Source organism: Mustela lutreola, chromosome 16 (genome assembly GCF_030435805.1).
Source record: "Mustela lutreola isolate mMusLut2 chromosome 16, mMusLut2.pri, whole genome shotgun sequence".
NCBI lineage: Eukaryota > Metazoa > Chordata > Mammalia > Carnivora > Mustelidae > Mustela > Mustela lutreola.
Window position 1 is genome coordinate 32,905,586 of NC_081305.1, and position 22,357 is coordinate 32,927,942.

At 52.3% G+C, this 22,357-nt stretch overlaps 1 protein-coding gene across 1 annotated transcript in view; it reads left to right on the forward strand.

The window, feature by feature from the left end:
- Nucleotides 1–388: 388 nt before the first annotated feature.
- The window catches only part of ZNF423 (zinc finger protein 423), a 331,871-nt gene continuing 309,902 nt past the window's right edge, over nucleotides 389–22,357 (forward strand). Inside the window, exon 1 of the mRNA XM_059151593.1 lies at nucleotides 389–565. Coding sequence (XP_059007576.1) covers nucleotides 526–565 — 40 coding nt within the window. The 5' untranslated portion in view covers nucleotides 389–525. The remainder of the gene's footprint in view (nucleotides 566–22,357) is intronic.

Sequence of the window (22,357 nt, forward strand, 5' to 3'; positions counted from 1 at the left end):
GGGCTGCGTGGCCGGACGCCTGCAAACTTTGCACAAAAATCCGGCAAGGGGCGGAGGAGGAGAAGAAGGAGGAGGGTGAGGGTGGCGGTGGGGTGGGGGAGGGAGGGAGGGGGCCGCAGGGGCCGGGGGCCGGCGGGGGGTGGGGAGGAGGAGGGGGGCGGCTTTTTTTTTTTTTTTTTTTTTTTTGCATAACTCGGCTCGGCCGAGTGGCCTCCGGACTCCCCGCGCCGCTGGGACCGCCGCTGGGACCGAGAGCCCCCGGCTGCCGCATTGCAACAGGCAGGGCCCCGGCGCGGCCCCCGGGCCTCCCCCCGCCCCCGAGCGGACTCGGCCGGCCCGGGCCGTCCCCCCCAGGGAGGCCGCCCCGGACCTACGATCCGCTCCCCGCAGCCGCCGACCCGGCTGCAAAAAAAAAAGTTTCCGAGAGGCAGGCGGAGGAGAAGGGGGAGAAGGGCAGCCCGGAGCGGCGGGGGGCGGCGGGGGGAGCCGGCCGCGGAGGGCGACGGAGCGCCGGGAGCCCCGGACATGTCCAGGCGGAAGCAGGCGAAGCCGCGCTCGGTGAAAGGTGAGCGAGCGAGGCCCGGCGGAGGCGCGAGCGAGCGAGCGGGGAGGGAGGGAGCGAGGGAGGAGGGACCGGCGAGCTGGCGGGCGGCCGGGGACCCGCGCGAGCGAGCCGAGAGGAGGAGGAGGCGGCGGCAGAGGAGGAGGCGGAGGCGGAGGAGGAGGAAGAGGAGGGGGAGGAGGAAGCCGGGAGCGGGAGGCGGAGGCGGCAGAGGGGGCACGCCGCGGACACCCTACCCGCCCGGACCCTCTCCGGGCTCGGCGTCGCCGCCCGCGGGGGACCCGGGCCTGGGGGCGCCGCTGAGGGGCTCTCGCCGCTCCCTCCGTGCGGGCCCCGGGCCCGCGTGGCCAATCAAGGGGTGCGGGCCTGACTTGGCGGGGATTGCGAATCTCGGCGGCGGCGGGCGGCGGGCGGGCGGCGGGAGGAAGGAAGAGGCGGTGAGGACCGGCGCCCCGGAGGCCGGCAACTCTGAGGCCGCTCACGCCGGGCGCCGGGCCTTGCCGCCTTTCCTCGGCCCGCGCCTTGTCGCCCCGGGACGCCGTAGCAGAGGGCGGCGGGCAGAGCTTGCGCGCGCCTTGAGCGCCGCGTCCCCGCCCCGGCCACCAGGCGCCCCCTCCCTGTCCCCTGCCCGGGCCGCGCTCCCGGCCAGGGCCCCCGCACTTCCTGCCTCATCCACCGAGGCCAACCGGGCCGGGAGCCTCCGCCAGGAGTTCATTGTCTGCGCAGCGCCGGCAGGACGCGGGTCCCCAGGGGAGCGCAGCGGCCGCGGCGCGCGCCCCTCGGTGGAAGGCGCCTGGGACCCAACCCCGGGCACTCACATCCTCGACACCTAGGCCAGTTTCCTGTGTCGGTTCCCCGGAGTGCACACGTTAGTGAGGACCCACAACACAACGGACACACAAAAACAGCTTGCGACCCCCCCCCCCCCCGCCCCCACCTCGTTTCCTTTGCTTTGCTTTGCTTTCCATTTCCATCAAGGGCCCCAGGCTAGAGTGGGCCCCTGGAGAGCAGAGGCCCCAGGGAGAGGCCCCGCGCAGGCGACGGAGCCCCTCCCCTGCCCTCCTCTCCCCACCGACTGGCCTCTCCAGGCCTCGCCTGCTGCTTTGTCCCGATTCCAGCGCCTCGGATGGGTGCCCGACCGACCCGTCCAGCTGAGAGCTGACAGAGGAGGGACAGGATGAGAGCTGCTAGGTCTCTGGAGCCAAAAGTCCCGAGGCCCTTGTCCTCTCCCAACTCCCCTGATGACCTCTGGCCCGAGCCCAGTTCTGCTCTGAAAAGTTCATTTCCTGGAGGCCTGCGCGGGAAGGCGCTGGGGCCCCGCTCCCTTCCTGCCAGCCTTGCTCCTGGCTGGAAAGGCCGGGACTCAATCTTGCAAGGAGGGTCGTGAGACACCCGCCGCCGTTGCTCTCCTGCTAAAGTCCCAGCAGATTCCATGGCTCCTGGCTGAGCAGAGACTGTCCCTGTCATCTTAGAAGCAGATCAGCTCAGTCCAAAGTCTCAGCAAGGCAGCTGTTCCCTTTCCTCTTTTTCCTTGAGAGAAGTTGGTTTTGTTCCCCTCCCTGTGGCATGCATCCCAATCGGGGATAACCTGGTCTGCTCTTCAGAACTGGCGGTCCGGAAGGTGTTCTGATTGAGGCGCAGGGAAAATGATAGCTCCCAAGAAGTGGACAGGCAAATGGTAGATGTTTGTCCTTTTGCTGAATAGGAAAGGCTCTGTGGCTTGAACTATTATTTGATTTCGTTTCTTTTTCCCTGGCTCACTGCTCACTCCTTCAAGATCTACTTAAGGTGGCCCAGAAGAAAATGTAGACTCAGGATCTGTGGTTGGGAAAACAGTTTTATTTAACTACCTACAGTTTTATTTAACTCAGCTAGTTGATTTTGAGTTAAATCTGTGTTTAGGAGCAGGATTTTCATAAAGGAAGATGCAAAGCTTAGCTACCTCTAACCTCAGTCCATGCCTCGGAACCTCCTAATTTTAGAAGGCAAGAGACATAGAAACTAAAGGTAGAGCAATTTGCCACGAACAGATGGGTGGGTGTTTTAGAGTTGCTCGAAACTCATTCTAATACCACTCTGTGTATCTCAAGAAAGACTCAAGAATTGGCCTCCGCTTTTCATGAAATGAGCCTTGACATGATTTTTAATGAATTTCTCTCTCTAAATCTATATGTGTGTACGTATAGCCAACAATTCAAACGAACTGGTGGGGGGAAGACCGCAAAGTGAGAACAAGACCAGTGTAGGCATTTTGAGAACTATTATTATTTTTTAAAAATTTATTTATTTGACAGAGACACAGTGAGAGAGGGAACACAAACAGGGGGAGTGGGGAGAAGGAGAAGCAGGCTCCCTGCTGAGCTGGGAGCCTGATGAGGGGCTCGATCCTAAGACCCCAGGATCAGGACACCAGCCGAAGGCAGACGCTTAAGGACTGAGCCACCCAGGCGCCCCGAGAAGTATTGTAAATATCAGCCACACAGCGCCTTTCTGCCCTTGGAGCCTAGGATCTTCTGTTTCTTCCTCTGGTTCTTTGCATTTTCCAGAAGCAGCTTCGACCCTCGCCTCTCACCATTTTGCCTCTTATTCAGTTCACTGGGGTGAATAGGGTGGAGATATGACCACTTATCAAGGGAGGAATTAAGAGAGATGATAATTTGAATAGATAAGAGTTTCAGCAGGTGATGGATTTATTGCGTTTCAAGAACTGCTTCTCCCCTTTCACAGACAATATTCAAAAGTGTGTGCTTGAGTGTGGACAGCTCCACACCAAGTGTTTAAAATGACAAGGTCTTCACCTTTCAAGATGCTGGAAGGTGCTTCTTAAGAACAGTGGTGCCTTTTACATTTTATTTTATTTTATTGTGCCTCCACTGCTGTGTGTCAGGGCTAACGTGGAGGCATTGTGGACTTCCCCAGCCCGCGCCTTCTGCTGTGAAAGTCGCTTGGCTGTAATTCGTAATTGATCTCGGAAACGTGAAAGCCCATAGCAGGAAGGAAAGACAGAAATATAACAATTTCTAATGGATGCTCAGAAAGTGTGATTTGAAAGCCCCGGTGTTGCTGCTTTGAAAAATCAAACAGGCCTGGGACGGGACGGGGCGGCGGGGGGGGGGGGGGGGGTTCTCCCTTTCCACTCACGGGCACAGCCTTCCTTCTGGAGGGGAGTCACTTGTTCCCTTTGGCTGTTTGTCCTTCTTTGGAAAACCTAGCTTCCAGGGAGGACACTCAGCAAATAGGGAAGGGGGCCAGGGTACTAGGGCGGGGAAGGGGGGGGGAGAATAGCTTCATTGGTTTTCAAAAGCCTTGTCATTAAAAAATAATAATAATAACAACACCAAAACCCCACAAATGTTACAAAAGTCACATTTTCTGACTGATTTTCCCTCTCTACAACACTCTCCCCTTTTCTGTCTCCTGGTGGTGTGGTGTGGCAGTTGTGAGGACATTTGTTTCCTTTGACAATTTTGGCCTCATTCTCCGGGGCTGTTCTCATCACTTCTCACTGATGTTATTTTGGCTGATGATGTCAGGTGACTTGGTAACCTGTCTCCCTTCACCCACACTGCCTCTGCAGATCCAAGAAACAGGCTATTTATTTATGTATTTGGGAAACCAATACATCTTTTTTTCCCCCAGACTCAGCTTAAAACTTTGGAATGATTTTAATTTAATACTGTTGATTTTCTCCATCTAGCAACTGCCTGTTAATTACCGTTCTTAATATTAATTAGCACTCAGGCTGTGTCCACGCATTTCCCACCCCCCCCACGCCCACATCCTAACTCCCCTCCCTTCTCCCACCCCCTTCTCTGCACTCCCCTCCCCTTCTCTGTCTTCCTCTCCTGGCAGCCTGTAGCCCCTCTAAAAGTCCATCTTAGAAATTTGGTGGTCTGGGGACTTGGGAACAGTGTAGATCGCCACTGCTTGTGTTTCCATGGAAATAATTGAGATGTAATAAATAGAGGCGTTCTGAGGTTACAGGTTTTTTGATTCAGCTGAGACCACATACAAGTGTAAATTGTCGAGATTTGTTTGGCTAAATGTACATGATCTTGTAGGAAGGGCAAAACAAACCCTTTCTGGTTCTTTAGCTTTCGTGTGGATTGAGCAGTGATATTTAATCCTAATTTTTCATCGCCCCCTCCTCCATTAAGTCACGCACTCCCAGCGCGTGGAAGAGCCTGTCTTACTCTAGAAAACATCTTTTATGGCTAGTCATTGCTGTTTAGATTCTTACACCTGTTTCCTTGCAAAAACTTCATAAGCAATAACATGAGATAACTGTGTGCCTCTGACAGAAGGACCCTGCTAAATGTCTAACCGTAGGTGCCCAGCTTGTGTTCATAACGGAAGGTGCAAAATGCTGGTGACTTTATAGTCCTAGAGTCAGTTGGTAGACCCGGCCAGCCCTGGCATTGTGAAGACATGCTACAGTGTGTCAGCAGAGGAGGAGGAGGAGGAGGAGGAGGGAGAAACCTGAGAGGGGAAACAGGAGTACAACATCTTTGAGCACAGTGTTGCTAGCTGGAGACCAAAGGGGGATCCGGTTCAGTCTAATAGAAAGTTACAATAATTGCCGTATCTGTAGCCAACTCTTAAGCTGGTGGCTGTGGAATTCTTCCCCTGATGTAGGATTTAATAGTCTGGCAATTAGATGCATTGATTTCTCTTAACTGTTCATTTGGATGTGTAAACGAAAGGAACCTGCCACGGAGGCTGATGGTATGGGCGTGCTTGCTGCTGGAAAAAGGCTGATGGAGGTGGTGGTGGTGAGGATAGGATTTTTCGGGGTGGTTTTGAGGCCAATTCCCTCCTGTCTTAATATTTCTGTTTGTGAAGTGAACAGCACCTGTTGTTCAGAAACTGCTTAAAAATAAACAATTAAAAAATAAACCAGAAGCTAATACAGTTATGTCTGAAAAGTGAAAAACATCTTTCCAGGGGCGCCTGGGTGGCTCAGTGGGTTAAAGCCTCTGCCTTTGGCTCAGGTCATGATCCCAGGGTCCCGGGATCGAGCCCCACATTGGGCTCTCTGCTCCGCAGGGAACCTGCTTTCTCCCCCCTCTCTTTCTGCCTGCCTCTCTGCCTACTTGTGATTTCTCTCTCTCTGTCAAATAAATAAAATCTTAAAAAAAAAAAAAAAGAAAAACATCTTTCCTGCTTCAGAGGTCCCTCGAGTTGCATCTCCGTCTTGGAGTGGCTGGGCTCACCTACTTTTGGCAGATGGTCTGTTAGGTACCAGAGGCAAAAGTCACAAAACACCTTGGCCCTGAGTTCCAAAGGAAATTCCTGGAAATTGAGTGATTTTGCCCCCCTGCCCTTCATCCTTAGCAATAGTCTGGGGCCTGGGGCCATCTAGACCCTTGCTGTCAAGCCCCGGAGAGGTGTGGGGACGTGGCATTTTGGACCCCTTGCGGGCAGATAGGTGGGCAACTTCCGTGGCTTAGATAGCGTGCAGATAATGAACTCTCAAAACATGAGCCCTTCTGCACGCAGGGTTCTGCAGGTGGTACCAGCTTTTGACGTGGGGTCATCAAAAACTCTTATTGGTAAGCAAGCTGAAGATGGCTAGCTTTCCTGACTGCCTCTCCACTACCCCCTCCTCCTTCTTTTTACTAAACTGAATGTGTAGATTCAGTTAACCCTTTGATCCAGGTAAAACTGAATTTACCTTTCCTGGATCTTGTCTATGGTACACTGGTGTTTGCAAAGAATGTTATTTTCATGTCTTCTGAACGTTTGCCATAGATATCAGGACTTCTTATCTGTGGGTCTATGTTAATTGTGACAGAAGAATACCTTGAAAACTGTTAGGGGGCTCCCCATTACTGTGGGTAGCCAGGGAAAACCTGAATTGGCAAATTTGACAATTTCTGCAGATTCCTGTCAGCTTGCAAGGGTGTTTTGTGCTTGTGGTAGTCGGGGATCCAAATAGTTTTGCACCCAGAATAGACTAATTAAGCCTGGATCGGTTATATCCCAATTGAAGTTTTCGGTGCTGTCAGCTCCCTCTGCCTACGGTGGGAGAGAGAGGGTGGAGTGGAGTGGGGGAATGCTGATGGAAAGTTTTGATTCATAGCTTACCTGCCAGGCTCGGTGGCAGCCAACGATCGGGGTTGTACACTCAGTAAATAAAAATACTTTACCTCTTTCAAGGAGCGCCAATTAGCTGATTGCTCTGCGTGGCTGTCTTTAAGGGGAATGCTGTTTTACCTATCTTCTCGTACAAAGGTTTGATTTTTAATGTCTTGTGAAAAGGATTCTCTTTGTCTTGATTGATGTCAGGAATAAAAGCATGATGGTAATATCCCTTTGAAAGCTATTGTATTGTCAGCCCTGGCTAACAGCAGGAGGGCCTCCCTGCGTTATAGATTAGTGCTGTGAAAACACTGACATTTTCTTTGTTACGTTGCTGTTGTTCTACTTGCAAAGTCAATTACACAATGTTGGAGCTCAGTTACCGAGTTGACTTTGGAAGTAGCAGCGTCTTTCATTCTCGTCTAAAAGATATAATTTTCCTTTGTTGTTGTTGTTTTGTTTTGTTTTCTTTCTTTCTTTTTTTTTTTTTGACCTGCCTCCCGCCACGCCCCCCCCCCCAAGAGTCTGAATGCGTTCGCTAGACAAACACACTCTACTTTCAATTGTGACAAGTCCAATTCAAAGATTGCCACGTCATTATCTCCGAATTCTTCTGCTCATTCACATTTCAGTGGCTTCTTATTGATAGAGTAACTACAGCAGCCAAGATACATAAAAAAAAAGCTATCAAATGAGATTACAGTGTTGATAATATCAAGTGGATTGTTCTCTGGATTTGGGGGTCCTTGAGGTTGGCAAATTCAGAGTTTTCTTTCTTTTTTTTCCTGTAAGGTTTGACACGGGCCGAACCAGGTTCTTGGGTTGATGGGACCTCAGCAAACAGGTTTTTGTTTTTGTTTTTTGTTATAGAAGGTTTATACGCATTCTGATCTCAGAGGCTGGAGCTGTTGAGCTTTGGACTCAGAAATCCCTGATGACATTACGGCAGGGGTGGAAGGGGTCTGCTAAGAGAATCATGTCACCCGTCTGTCCCCCACTGAAGATGGCAGCCTGGAATTCTAAGGTGGTCTAAGTGTGCCTTTACTGGGCTCCCCTGGACTCAGGAGTGATTTGCATTCCCATGTAAGTGTGTGGCAGGGAAGCAGGGCGTGATATGTCCCTGGCTGAAAATGATCAGGCAGGATGTTTTATATTCATCCTTTCCTTTCCCCTCTACCCTAGTGCCTGGTCTTCTCCAGAAAGAGAAATACCCAACTTCCTTAGTTCTCTCAACTGGCCCCAAAGATGCAGTTCCCTGAGAATGCCCGGGGACTGCGATGCCACTGCCACTGACTCCATATGACAGGGACCCATCAGGAGACTCCGTCCGAGGACACTAATTGTGGGCCCCCGAAGTTATTATTATGAACCACCAGACAACAGCCTGTGCTCGCCAGCAATTTGTCAGGACTAATTTTGTTTTTCTCCAATAATTGAAAATTAATGTCTTGAAGTGAAAGCAGATGTTCATGCCATCTTCTGAATTGGGATATAAAATGGGGCTCTGTAGATGGGTTCACTAATTTAACAGCAATTTTCCTCATGGCTAATGGGGGTGCTGGGGCTGCCATCACCTAACGCTTTGGGTGAGGGGATGAGAGAGAGAGAAAAAGAGAGAGAGAGCGGAGCCCACTTGGATGAGTTCTGCTGTCCTGGGTACTTGCAGCCAAGCCCTGAGAAGGAAGGTGTGACTGATGTGCTCATTCTGGGGGGAGAATATGTCAACAGAAAATTTTCCTTGGACGGGTCCTCATTTTGAATACTCATTCGCACAAGAAGGATTTCTGGAGATAATCCATGGCATTATGCTGGAAACAGGAAGGGGAACCTTGATTTGGGAAGAGCATGGATTCCCGGCAGCTGGGAGCTGGTTCCCTGTCCCTAGTGAGAGGCTGGTTATCATCGCATTTCCAGGGCTCCTGGTCGGCGTAGCATTCGATTGTTGATCTCGGGGTGGTGAGTTCGGCCCCCACATTTGGATGTAGACATCACTTACATAAATAAATTAAATTAAATTGCACATTCCCAGGCCCAGACGCTAGAGACGCTCACCCAGTTGGTCTGGGGAGGGCCTCAGAGCTCCTCATTCTTTTTCCCCTTTCAAAAATTACAGTAAGCTATGTGTAACCTAGAATGTACCATCTTAAGCATTTCTAAGTGTGCGGTTCGGTGACATTAGTTCCTTCACGTTGTTTTACAATCATCACCACCGTGAACTTTCATTTTCAGGCAGCACCCAGGTGGTAGTGGTGGGGCGGGGGGTCTTAGCCCACCACCCTCGGAGGAAGCCACCCGGTTCAAGGGCTCCATTCTCCAGGGTAGCCATGAGAAGCAGGCTCGGAGGATCAAGGGACTCTGGAGCTCTGGCGGGGCCGTTCTTTGCTCTAGTGTGAGAAATGAGATCGGTGTGCCCAAAGGTAGGGCAGGGCGTGGGATGAGGGACCACATCAGGGCCGGGGGTGGGGGGGGGCGGGGGTCAGGCCAGGGGGCTGCCTAGCAGCTGAGCGAGCAGGTGACCCAGGTCAGGATTAGAACATTTGTTCTCTCTCCTTGGGGGCGCCATTCTTTTGGGCCTGGCTGGGTGTGAGTTTGCCGAGTGGCCCCCGGAGGGCAGATCCCCAGGCCCCCATACCTGCGTGCCAGGACCAAGACAGCACCCCCTGGCTCCCCCAGGTCCGCACCCTTCAGGAAAGGGAGGGACAGTTATTCTGGAATGACTGCCTAGTTGCCCAGCTTCCCAGTCCTGGAGTGCCCACAACCTCTGGACCGCAGGTCTGGGCAGAGCTGACGCTGGTACCGTTCTCCTCCTTGAAGGGACCAGGCACCTTTTTCTCCCCCGGTTTTCTCTGTAATTGAAATTTGTCCTTTCGTTACCTGGGCATGAATTATTTTTTGCAGTGTTGTCATTCCCTATCCTGCTGTGAGGTTTATCTCTTCTGTTGATCCTAATTAAATAAAACATACTGTTCACCTAACTCCTGTTGCACTGCATTTTACCTGCCTGAAGGCAGAGTGATGGCCATCTGGGCTTGGTTAGGGAGCAGGGCTTGGCTGGAGAAGGGAGCTGGGGTGGCCACGGCTGCCAAATCCAGGCTTGGTGTATGCCCTTGGCCTGGGGGCTGCAGGACCTTGCAGCCACCAGCAACAGTAAGCCTATTTCTGGTTCGGGAGAAATGACTTTGTTCCTAGCCCCCTGGGACTGCAGGCCTGAACCTGGGGTGAGGAGAGACAATCTCCAGGCCTAGAGAGTCCCCAGGGAGAGGGGGAGGGAGGAGAGTGGGTACCCAGAGGAGGGGAGATGGAAAGAAGGGGCAGGCTCCTCTCACCTGGGGTGGAGGCTCCAGAGTGCTGGGCTCTCTGGGGAGCAGTGAGCAAAGCACACGTTCTGGGTGCTCAGGACAGCTCTGCAGATGCCCCAGCCACAGCCCGGCACTCATGGTGGAAGATTCATCAGACTTCACTCCTTTTGTCTTTGAACTTCTCAGACTCATGTCAACCTCAGCTTGAAGAGAAACCTGGAGGTTCACTTCATTCAGACCTCTTTGGGTGTGCTTGTGGCATCTTTAGTTTCATCCATCCTGGACTTACATACTTTCACTCCCAGGGAGCTCACTACCTATATGCATTTTTTTTTTTTTTTTTTTTTTAAGCTTGTGTTGCATATGTTCTTCTTTTCCATTAAACTGCAATCTGCCTTCATAATATTGGTGCCTGGGTTCTGGTTCTGTCTCCTGGGGCCTTAGGGAGTAACTCAGATCCCATTCCCAGAGCAGCCCTATTGAGAGTTGGCAAAGCTTGCCATGCCCCACTTCACTCAGGGGTAGGAAATCATGGATGGGATATGGTCAGCCTGGCGGGCTTCTGGGACCCCACACAGGCTGGTGGATGCCATTGACCTGAGCCTCTGAGTCCTTGTGTTTATAAAGGATTTTTTTAAAAAGATTTTATTTATTTATTTGACCGAGATAGATAGAGAGAGATCACAAGTTGGTGGAGAGGCAGGCAGAGACAGAGGGGGGAAGCATGCTCCCTGCTGAGCAGAGAGCCTAATGTGGGGCTCAATCCAGGACCCTGAGATCATGACCTGAGCTGAAGGCAGAGGATTAACCCACTAAGCCCTAGAAAGGATTTCTTTCTTTCCTTTCTTTTTCTTTTTTTTTTTTTTTTTAAGATTTTATTTATTCATTTGACAGAGAGAGAAATCACAAATAGACAGAGAGGCAGAGAGAGAGAAGGGGGGAGCCGATAGCCCGATATGGGACTCGATCCTAGGACCCTGAGATCATGACCTGAGCCAAAGGCAGAGGCTTAACCCACTGAGCCGCCCAGGCGCCCTAGAAAGGATTTCTTAAGTGAGTGCGTACATGTGCAAACTTTGAGGGGCTCAGTGAATGGGTGGGTGCATGAGGGAGTAGTGGACTAGTGACTGAGTAATGAGCGAATGCTCTCCTAAGTAAATGAGGGAGTGGGGCATCTGACTTGGGCTTATCCCCCCACCCCCGCCCTTCCGTCAGCATCTTTGATGCACTCTCCTGCCCTCTCCACCTCCTGCCAGCCCCTGTTCCCATTCAGGAGGCGAAAGATGCCCCATCATAGAGCAGTGGGGACCTCATGCCCCTTGCAGGTGGGTGGGGATGGCTTGTGCCTGTTCTCTCCTTCATCCTCACCCACAGTTTGGGTTCAGCCGGGATATTGCTGCTACGGCTGATCCAAGGCTTTGTGCCAGAGTGTATGCTAGGTTGTAAAACATCGTTTTTAAATGATAAAACCAATATGACACTTTCATACTAAATTTCATACTAAATTTAAAATAAAATTCTAAGCAAATTTTTTTTTTTTTTTTTAAGATTTCATTTATTGGGGCTGCCTGGGTGGCTCAGTGGGTTGCCTCTGCCTTTGGCTCAGGTCATGATCTCAGGGTCCTGGGATCGAGTCCCGCATCGGGCTCTCTGCTGGGCAGGGAGCCTGCTTCCTCCTCTCTCTCTCTCTCTCTCTCTCCCTCTCTGCCTACTTGTGATCTCTCTCTGTCAAAGAAATAGAATCTTAAAAAAAAAAAAAGATTTTATTTATTTATTTGAGCAAACATGAGCAGGGGGGAGGGGCAGAGGGAGAGGGAGAAGCAGACTCCCTTCTGAAAAGAGAGCCTGATTTTATGCAGGACTCGATCCCAGGACCCTGGGATCATGACCTGAGCCGAAGGCAGAGGCTTTAACCCACTGAGCCACCCAGGAGCCCCAAGTCCAGCTTTTATTAAATGACCTTTGGGACTGCACTCATCCTTCAGGGACCCACTGACCCTGAATAGCACTAGGAGTGAGGGCGGGAGTTGGGGGAAGTTTGCAGGAAGGAGAAGATGAGATGCGTTTGCAAGGGAACCTGACAATTAAATTAAACTCCGAATGAAAAGAAAAGACCCCATTCTGGCTGAAGGCCTGAGTCAAGATTGATTTATTTCTCTCTGGAGTTGTGGGAATTGTGGGTTGGAGGAAACATGGTCTGTGATCTTGGGCAGGATAGCTCCCTCTATGGGCCTCAGTTTCCCTGTCTATAAAATGGGATGGAACTGGCTGGCTGAGCTACCTGCCTTAGATGTTTTAGGATTTTAATTCCTGGAACATAAAAAGGGGAAAACATAAGAAGCTTTGGTTTGGGGAAAAAAAAAATACAGGTTAGGGGGTGCCTGGCTGGCTCAGTGGGTACAGCATTCAGCTCTTGATCTCCGGGTGGGGAGTTCGAGCCTCATGTTGGGGGTAGAGTTTACTTTAAGAAAAAAAGAAAAAAAAAACTTTTTCTCTTTTTCTTTCTTTCTTTTTTTAATTTCAGATTTTCCTGTAAATTCTAGTTAGTTAATAAAGAGGATAATAAGATTGGTTTCAGGTGTAAAGTTCAGTGACTAACACCCCATGCTCATCGTAACAAGTGTCCTCCTTAATGCCTATCACCCGGGGCGCCTGGGTGGCTCCATCAGTTAACCCTTGGTTAACTCTTGGTTTTGGCTCAGGTCATGATCTCAGGACCCGGAGGTAGTGCCCTGCGCAGAGGCCGGAGGGGCTCCGTGCTGGGTGGGGAATCTGCTTGAGATCCTTTCCCTCTGCCCCTCCCTCTGTGAATGTGCTTGCTCTCACCCTCTCACAAATAAGTAAATAAGCAAGTTAATAAGTAAATACATAGATAAGTCTTTAAAAAAATACTCTTCACCCATTTAGCCTCTCTCCCGCCTCCCTCCCTCCACCAACCCTCAGTTTCTTCTCTATAGTTGAGTTTTTTATGGTTTGCATCTCTCTCTCTCTCTCTCTCTCTCTCTCTCATTTTTTTCCCTTCCTCTATGTTCATCTCTTTTTTGTTTCTTAAATTCCACATCTGAGGAAATCCTAGGGTATTTGTCTTTCTCTGGCTGACTCCTTTCAGTCAGCTCGATACTCTCTGACTCCATCCACGTTGATGCAAATGGCAAGAGTTCATTCTTCTGAGGGCGGTATATATATATATATCACCTCTTCTTTATCCATGCATTAGTCGATGGACATCTGGGCTCAAAATCAGTAAGTATTTAACAAAACAGGCTAGAAAGCTATTGTTAGGTCTTTTCAAGTTACTCTGTAAAGTGACCGGTCCAGAGAGTGACAATTCTGAAGAGGCAGCTCTAGGGAACCTTGCGCAGGGCAGCTGGGACCTCCCTTGCTCCAGACCATTTTGAGCGTGGAGGGGCACGTCGGGTCAGTGTCAAGGGCTTGACTGCCATGTTGGTGACTTTCCAGGTGTCTGAGAGTTCAGTTGGTGGTGTCCTTGCCTCTTTGGGCTCCAGGGGCTTCGGCAAACATCAGTGGAGCAGGTTCTCTGGTGCTTCTCTAATCCAGGAACCCTGCAGGTAGAGGATGACCAGGTCCCACCTATGCCCACCGAGAGCAACCAGCGTGGCCCACCTTGATCCCTGGGGAGGACTCACGGAGGGACTTACTTATGCCAGACCCTGTCTTCAGCTCTTCCCAGGTGCTTCTCAGGTTCTCACCTCAGCTCTCTGACTGATCTCAGTTTTGCAGAGGCACAGATAGGCACAGAACTACCTTGCTCAGAGTCGCACCGCTAGAGGTAGCGCACTGTGCCAGTAATCATTACCTTTATTTACAGATGCCCCATGGGCCAGAAAAGGCAACAGAGAAGTTCATGCTTTCTCTGGGGGCTGGAGAAGTCCCCAGACTCTGGGCTAGGAGAAGGGGCCATGAGTAAGGGCACAGGAGTTCTGTCCTACTCCCCAACCATCTGTGTAACCTGTGTATCCTGCGTTTTGGGGTAACTATATTCATAACTTAAAAAAAGATGGACACATCTTAAATAATTTAATCCCTTTCTTCCCCAGAGGGAAGCACTGTTATCCACAGTTGTCTTCACCCCAGACCTTTTTTTTGTACACAAACACCCATGTACATATACTCGTGCATGTGTAATTTTACCCTTACGTGGTTGATATACTGCTTGACGGAGATGTGCACATTCTGGTATGTGCTATTTTCAAGAAGCAATGAGTTTCCAGTCTTGGTTGCACATTAATATTATCTTAGGCACTTTAAGGAATAATGTTGCCTGGGACCTACTACAGACCAGACAATCCAGACTCTTCGAGGATGCGGCTTTAAGTCAATTTCTTCCTCTCCCCCTTCCTCCTTCCCTTCCTCCCCCTCTTCTTCCTCCCTTCCTTCCTTCATTCCTTCCTTCTTTCCTTCCTTCCTTCTTCTTTAGCTTCCTGGGGAATTTGAGTGAGGAGCCAGGGTCAAGAAGCATTCGTCTAGGACAGTCATGTTAATGTTGTAGGTTTAGTTCTCTGAAACAGCCATCATTCTGTAGAAGGGGCGCACCGGAATCAGTTTACAGTTCTCTCTGGATGGACATGTAGTTTCCGGTTTTCCGCTGTCAGAAACAATGAAAGAGGGAGACTTCTCATTTATAAATCTTTGTATTTCTTAGGCTAGATTCCTAAAGTGGACCTGTTAGGGCGAAGGGTAGTCACTTGAAATATTTGATAGATATTTGCACGTCGCCCTCCACCAAGGGTGTACTGACGTACCCTTCAGCAGCGTGTGAGTGCTGGTCTCTCCTAGCGCTTGCCTCCATGCTGATGTGTTCCCTTTTTTCTCCTCCTCCTTTCCCTCCCTCCTCCTTCTTCTCTTTCTCCTCCTTCTTCTTCCCCCCTTTCTCTTTTTGCCGATCTGACAGGCAAAAAAATAGCTCATCTTTTAAATTTGTATTTTCCTGATTACTAGCCAGGTTGACCATTTATCTTATGTTTATAGGCTCTTTTTATTTATTCTTCAGAAAGGGGCACTTTGCTGAATGTGGACGGGGATTGGGCATTTCTTTCCCTCAGCAAGTTCTTTAGTCATGTTTCTTCTTCCTTCCAACCATCCATCCACCCATAATCTGTTCCTCATCCACCCGTCCATCATCCATCCATCCGCCAGTCATCCTTCTGTCCATCCCTCATTTATCCACTCATCCATTACCCATCCATCATCTATCCATCATCCATCCATCACCATCCATCTTCCATCCATCCATCATCCATCACCCATCATCTATCCAGCCATCCCCCATCATCCATCCACCCATCCATTCATCCATTTATCATCCACCCATCATCCATCATCCATCCATCCATCTGTCCATCATCTATCCATCACCCATCATCTATCCATCATCCATCTGTCACCATCCATCTCCCATCCATCCATCATCCATCATCCATCCAGCTATCCCCCATCATCCATCCACCCATCCACCCATCCATTCATCCATTTATCATCCACCCATCATCCATCATCCATCCATCCATCTGTCCATCATCCATCCATCCATTTATCATCCATCTATCACCCATTTATCCATCCATCACCCATTCATCATCCACCCAACCATCCATTCATCCATCTGTCATCCATCCATTCTTCCCTTCCCTTCCCTTCCCTTCCATCTAAATCCTGAGTATTTTATCCAGGCGAGACTCTTAGCCCATGTTCCAAGGTAGATGCAGAGATGAACCAAATGGAACACATGCCCTCAGGTAGTTCACAGTCTGGAGTGGTTTTAAGACCCTAACCCTAGGCCCAGATGGGGCAGCCCAAGATGGAGGGGCAGGATGAGCGCCAAGATTGGAAGAGTGGTAGTGCTTGATTTGGACCCAGAAGGATGGGAAGACATCATCAAGAGCAGCTAACATTTCATGAATGCAACTATGCAGGCACTGGGCAATGCATTTTACAGGCAGTATCTCATTTAACCTGGACGCTCATTTCTGACCATTCACTTGAGGGCCTCAGGCTTTCTTGTTCATGAGCAATAATGGATCTTAGAGAATCCTCAGCTGAGCTCCCTTCTGATGTGAATGATCAGATTTTCCCAGAGAGGGCAAGTCTGATGTCCGAGGTCATACAATGACCTTGTGGCAGACTTGCACCTTGCGGGGGCGGGGGTGTGTGTGGATCCTGCTGCTGCCGCTGTCCTAGGGCAGGGCTTGCCTTGGGAACAACATGGGACCCCCAAGCTTCTGGGGTGTGGGGGGACTCTTAAGTGTACTTGTACTTGGGCTCCCATCCTTATCCCACCCAGATCCCCACCATGTTACTGGTAAGCTTCAGCTTCATCTTCTGCGGAATGGGGGCTCCACTCCCAGGACAGTGTGAGGGTGAAATCTCATTAGCGGTGAGGAAGGACTTTGTCCAACAGAAATGGCCATCCAAGGGTTCGAGTGGGAGGCATCCTCGGGGCAGCCTAACTTCGCCATTCTTTCTCTCTCGCCTGTACATTTGCGCCAGAGAAAATGGGTGGGAAAATATCTAGCTTTTAATCTGTCACCTCCTGGAGTGACCCTACCCTCTGGGAATTGTCAGGTTGTGAATGAGCCTTCTCCAGCCCTCATGTCCTCTCCATCCCACCAAGGACAGTTGCCTTTCTTTCTCTCTCTTTTTATTTATTGAAGACAGAGAGAGAGAGAGAGCACATGCATGCAAGCAAGCTCGGACACGAGCATGGGGGAGGGGCAGAAACAGGCTCCCCGCTGAGCATGGAGCCTGATGTGGGGCTCCATCCCACGACCCTGGGGTCATGACCCGAGCTGAAGGCAGATGCCTAACCAACTGAGCCACCCAGGCATTCCGACACTTGCCTTTCTTAAGGGACACACTGGCCAGGCACATGAAGGGAGACTGTGGGGAGGCGTATGCCTTAGAATGGGTGTACCTGTGTGTATGTGTGTGTTGAGTGTGTGTGCCCATTTGTGTGTGTGCATGTGTGTGTGTGTGCACGTGTGTACTGGTTTGGGTTGTCTGTGTAGGTACATGGATGTGTGTGTGTGCGTGTGTGCCAGCCTCCCAGTGGAAGAGATTCTTGTCATTGCTTTCATGCTTCAGCCTATCAGTACAAGGCCAGAGAAAATACACGTGGCTGGTAGATTTTATTCATGAATTTACTTTATATCCATTCATCCGAATCTTTCTGGAGCCCCTACTATGTACCACGCACGATGTTCAATTTGATGCTTCAGACGAAGGAAGGAAGTCCTTTATTCCTTTCTTAAGATTCACTTTGCCATCTGTAAAGTCATGGTTTTGAGGGTGGGAAATGAGTTTACACTGATGTTTCCCAAAATGTATTCCAGGATTTTGTTGAAGTTCTATCAAAAGAATTAAAAAAAAAATGTTTTCTGTGGCCAAACACATTTGGCGGACACTGCATTAAGCAGAGTTAAAAGTTTTTAAAACTTTCAGGGCTTCTCAGAGCCTTTAAAAGTTAATGCGGGACTCTCAGAGATGTTAATAGTTTTTGGTTTCCAAACTTACTTGATCACTAGACATGGAATCCTCTTGTCTGGGTACAGTGCAGGTTTCTAGGCTTTTAAGGGCTACTATCATGATGTGCTCATTCATTCATTCATTCACTTATTCATCTCAGACATGTTTATTGAACACCTACTTGGTGTCAGGCTGTTCAAGCTGCTGAAGCCACAGCCGTGGATGGGTGAAAGTTTATTCTGGGGGGGAGAAATGCCATCTACAAGTACACAAGTCAGTAACATAATTTCTGGGAAACAAAGCAGATCGTGGCAGGGAGGGGTGGAGGAGGCTGTCCAGACAGGGCCATCTGGGAAGTGACACTTCAGCCCAGGTTGATGATTGGGGGACTGGGGCATGAGGGCACCTGGGGGCTCCAAACCTTTGCGTTTGGGGCTTTGAAGGGGGTGGGGCATGTGGGAGATGGGGGTCCTTCCCTGGGTCTCTGGATCCCACGGTGGGAGGGCCCACCACTGGCCCAGGCTTCTTTGTTGTTTATGGCACAGTCCAGGCCATGGAGATAGGCTTCTCTGGGTGGCCAGTCGGTTTGATGGGGCAAGGGAGGCTTCTGAATCCCCATCTTGAGCTAGGATCTTCAGGGACACTCTCCGCCCTCCCCAAGCCATGCAGTCCTATCTCACTGTTAGCTTGTGTAAGTCAGCACGGAGGGCCCCGGGTTGGTCCTTCCCTGGGCAGCCGTCTGAGCCGGCTGCGAGCATCACTCGCGGCAGAACCCCTGCCTGTGTCGGTCACTGCCATGTCCTCAGTGTCTGGCACTGGACCCACATTCTCACCCCCCATCTGACAGATGGGGAAATGAGACCAGGAGGCTCCCACAGCCCATTCCCTCAGAGGCCCAGCCTCGAATCCAACCCTTTTCCAAGCGAGGGCTGTGACCCGAGGCTAGTGGGATGGGGGCGAGAAGAGATTTCCTGGAGCAGAGGTGGGATTTGGGGGCCCTCAGGGCCCTCCTGGGGTCAGTCTGCCGAGCTGCCGCGAGGGCGATCTGGGTCCGGGGGGCGGGGATGGGGAAGGGCACCGGGAAGCGGTGAGGGAAGGAGAGGAGGTCCGGACCCGGGTGGGTGGAAGGGGAGGAGTTGGGGCGGGGCCTGGGGAGGGTCTGGGGATGCGGCGGCGGGCCGAGCCCGGCGCTTGGGAACGCGGCCCCTCCCGGCCCGGGTCTGTCCTCCACCCGCCGCGGGAGCGGCCCCGGGACCCCTTTGAGGCGCCCGTCTTGGGAACGCGTCGGGCCGGCCCCCGCCCGGGAGGGCTCCATGGCTGCGGCGCAATAACTCAGGCCCAGGTTTGGGCACAAAGCGGCCGCGGCGGGGGACCGGCTGGGAAGGCGCGGGCTGCGGCGCTCGCTCGCGCTGCCCCGAGGGGGGCCCGGGCTTGTTCTGCACTGCGGGCCGCCTCCGCCCGCCCGCCCCTCCGAGTCTGGGGCCAACCGGGCCCAGCCGGCGCCCCCAGGGCTCCTGAGTTTCAGACCAGGGGCGGGGGCGGGGGCGGGCGGGAGGCGGCGGCGGCGGCGCCTAGCCCACAGCTGGCGGCCGGCCCGTGGGTGGGCTGCGGGGCTCCGCTGGCCAGATGTGCCCCTGGGGGGCCCTCTGGGGACTGGAGCACTGATTGGCCCTCAACTCTGGGGCGGGGCTCGGGGTGGGCACTTGACCGCCTGGGCCATCCCTGAGTGAATAATAATAAAAAATAAGTGTCATTCATGGCTTCTGAGCACTTCACACTCTTTAAATTCATTTGCGCGCCCCAGCAGCATTCTGAGGTCGGTGCTGTGATTATCCCGTTTTACAGAGGAGGAAATTGAGGCCCGGGGTAGCAAATTAAATTGCTCAATGTCCCGCAGCTAGGACTGGACAGGATTTGAATGCAGTCCCTCTGGCGACACGGCGGGGTAAGGGATATAGGGGCGCAGGAGTGCAGTTTTGAGGGCACTTATGTTCAAGAAATTACAGACAGAGAAGACTGGCAAACATATGTGCGTAATGATTCTTGTGTTTTTTAAAATTAGCTCATTCACTGACTGGATGGATACTTCCTGACTTCACTCCTTCCCTGGATGCATGCTTGTGATTCTGTGCTAGGTCTTACCGCTGCGGCTGGTTGCACCGTGATGGGGGAAGAGAGCTGGGACCCTGCCTTCAGGGAGCTTACCGTTTAGTTAGGGGCAGGGTAGTGAGAATGGCAACAAAGTGGGAAGATGGACACTGCCACATCATTTTTCATGGAGAGACTGCTGTGGCTTGTCAGCCTTGGGCAGTGTTGTCCTGGGAGGGCATTTCAGAGGAGGCGAAGTGTCAGCGGGCTTGGGAAGATGAGAGGGAAATGCAGAGGGAGGCGGCTGGTGCCCTTCGCCTCTGAACTCATGCCCAGGGCGGCCACCGCCTGCCTTGGTCTCAGCCCCGTGCTGGGAGGAGGGAGAAGGAAAGGCCACCCCCCAATCCGTGAGGACCTGAGGAGACAGAATCAAGGGGAATTTAGAGTACGTGTGCCTGGAGGGGCAGGGACAAGTGCAGTGGGCTTTTCTGGAAGGGCTGGAACGCAAGTGAAGAAGGAGGCAGGAGAGGGTAGGAAAAGAGGTGGCTGGGTTTGGGGTGGCCTGTCCCTTCTAGGGAGCCCCCAGGACGGGCCCTGTGACAGGAGCATAAATGCTTCCAGGGTTGGCATGACTTCCGAGCATTGTAGGGTTCCTGAGGTTCTCAAAGGTACCTCTCATTACCCAGGTAGTAGTCTGGAAGGGAACCCTCCTCATTTACCGGGTGAGAAAGGAAGGTCCAGAATCACAGCCTTGCCCTGACTCACCCAGCGCGGTCCTGCTCTTAGCCACGTTGCTCATTCCCAAGGTCACAGGGGTCCTCACTCCTAGGCCCTGACTCACCAGAGCCTGGGGCCCGCTCTGCACTCTGTTAGGGTTGGAAATGGAAGGGAAGTGTGGACGTGCATTACCGTTACCAAAGTGTCCGAGCTGCCTCCATTCCCACCACCTCTAGCCAGGACCATGAGAACACAGTTCTCTGTGGCCTGCTTCATCCATAGCTCAGTCTGATCTGGGTGTCTGAATGGGCTTTATTCCGAATTCTCTGTCTTCATTGGCACAAACTCCCCATTGCATAGCCTCTCTGGGGCCCTGCGAGGCCTGTCATGGGTTCTGCGTTTGACTGAACCCGGTTCCTCACTCAGACATACGGGATGGTGCTCAGCCTGTCCACGGACATCTCTGTGCATTGTGGCTTGGCTTCATTTCATTAGGAGAGTTCCAGGTTTGCTCTGCTCCATGGAGACAGGTGTGGCTTGGGCCCCAGAGGCAGGCAGTGAGAAGGGGTAAGGGTATGAATTGATAATTTTTATTTATTTTATTTTGTTTATTATTTGACAGAGAGATAGGGAACACAAGCAGGGGGAGTGGGAGAGAGAGAAGCAGGCCTCCCGTCCATCAGAGAGCCCTATGTGGGGCTCCATCCCAGGACCCTGGGATCATGACCTGAGCCCAAGGGAGACGCCCAAAGACTGCGCCACCCAGGTGACCCCACTGGTAATTTTTATTGAGCTTACTATGTGCCCCATGCATGCTGAATGCTTTCTACACCATTTCTCATGAATCCCCCCCAAACAGCCCTTTTGAAATTGCTACCAGTAGGGTTGCCATCCTGCAGGGGAGGAAATTCTGAGTATCAGCCTGAGAGCCAAAGTCTCATGTCACAGCCCGGCTGCCTGACACCCTGGTGCCTGCCTGAGTCACTCCCAGGGCCACCTTCTCCATTCCTGGTGAATGAGCACGCCTCCCCTCCCCCAGGAGCCCACGCTGGGCTGGGAAACAGACCCATAAACAGTTATGAACTCTGAGGCTGGTAACACCACGTTCCCCCTGAGGACCCAGCTGGTGGCCAAGTTCACACCCCCTTCCCCTCCCCCCTTCCTGCCTGCCTGGGCCTGCTCCTCAATTTCACTTGAGGAAGAAGCAGCTCGGACAGGTGGGGAGGTGGGAGGACGAGGCCAGGTCCCTGGGACGCGTGAGGTGGGCATGGACAGGACTGTACCTGCTTCCCCGTTTCTGGGGAACGGCACAGCCAGCCAGCCTCTCCTCTGCTAGGTTGGAAGGGGAGGTGCTTGCTCGTTGCATGGAGGTGGGGAGCCCTCCCTTCTACTGCGCCCCCACCCCTAGCCAGGCCCCTAGAGTCCAGCTGGCTCAGCCCAGGAATCTTGGATGTGCTGGTTGGGGGTGGGTGGCCTTGCTGAGGGACTCAAAGATTTAAAGGGCCCTATCCTCGGGGCCTCTCATTTTCCACTCACACCGCCCCTTGGGCCCAAGGCCTGGTCTCTGAGCCTGGAGCTCCTTCACCCTCAACATTTTCCCCTGAACTTGAGTTTGAACCCCGGGGGTGCGGGCCTCTCCGGGGCCAGGTTTGCAGTCTGCCCCTCAGCGGGTGGCCCAGCCTGGCCCAGAGGCCTGGGAGCAGCAGCGGGCGCCTCCTCCCCTCCCTCCTTAAATCCCTCTCCCTGGGCACCGACCCTCTGCATTCCCTGCCCTTCACCCCCTCCTGCGCCCGCTTCCTGGAACCCAGGGACCCTGGAGGTTTCTGGACCATATCGAGTTGCCTGGGTGGTTGTTTCCTTTTTTTTTTTTTTTTTGGGCCATGCAGGGTGGGGGAGCTGGGAGAGAAGGGAGAGAAGCTGATAATTGGGCCAGGGCCAGCCAGGGGTGGAGGCTGACTCTAGTCCATGTCTCCGTGGGCTGAACTGTGGCCCCCAGCCCCTACCCTTGAGGGATCTGGGGCCTGGCTTTCCCTCCTGGCAGGGGAACAGCCCTGTTTGGTATTTCCTGTCTCTTTTCCTTTCATTTCACACCACCTTCCCCAAGGACACCCCTGGAGGAACATGGGGC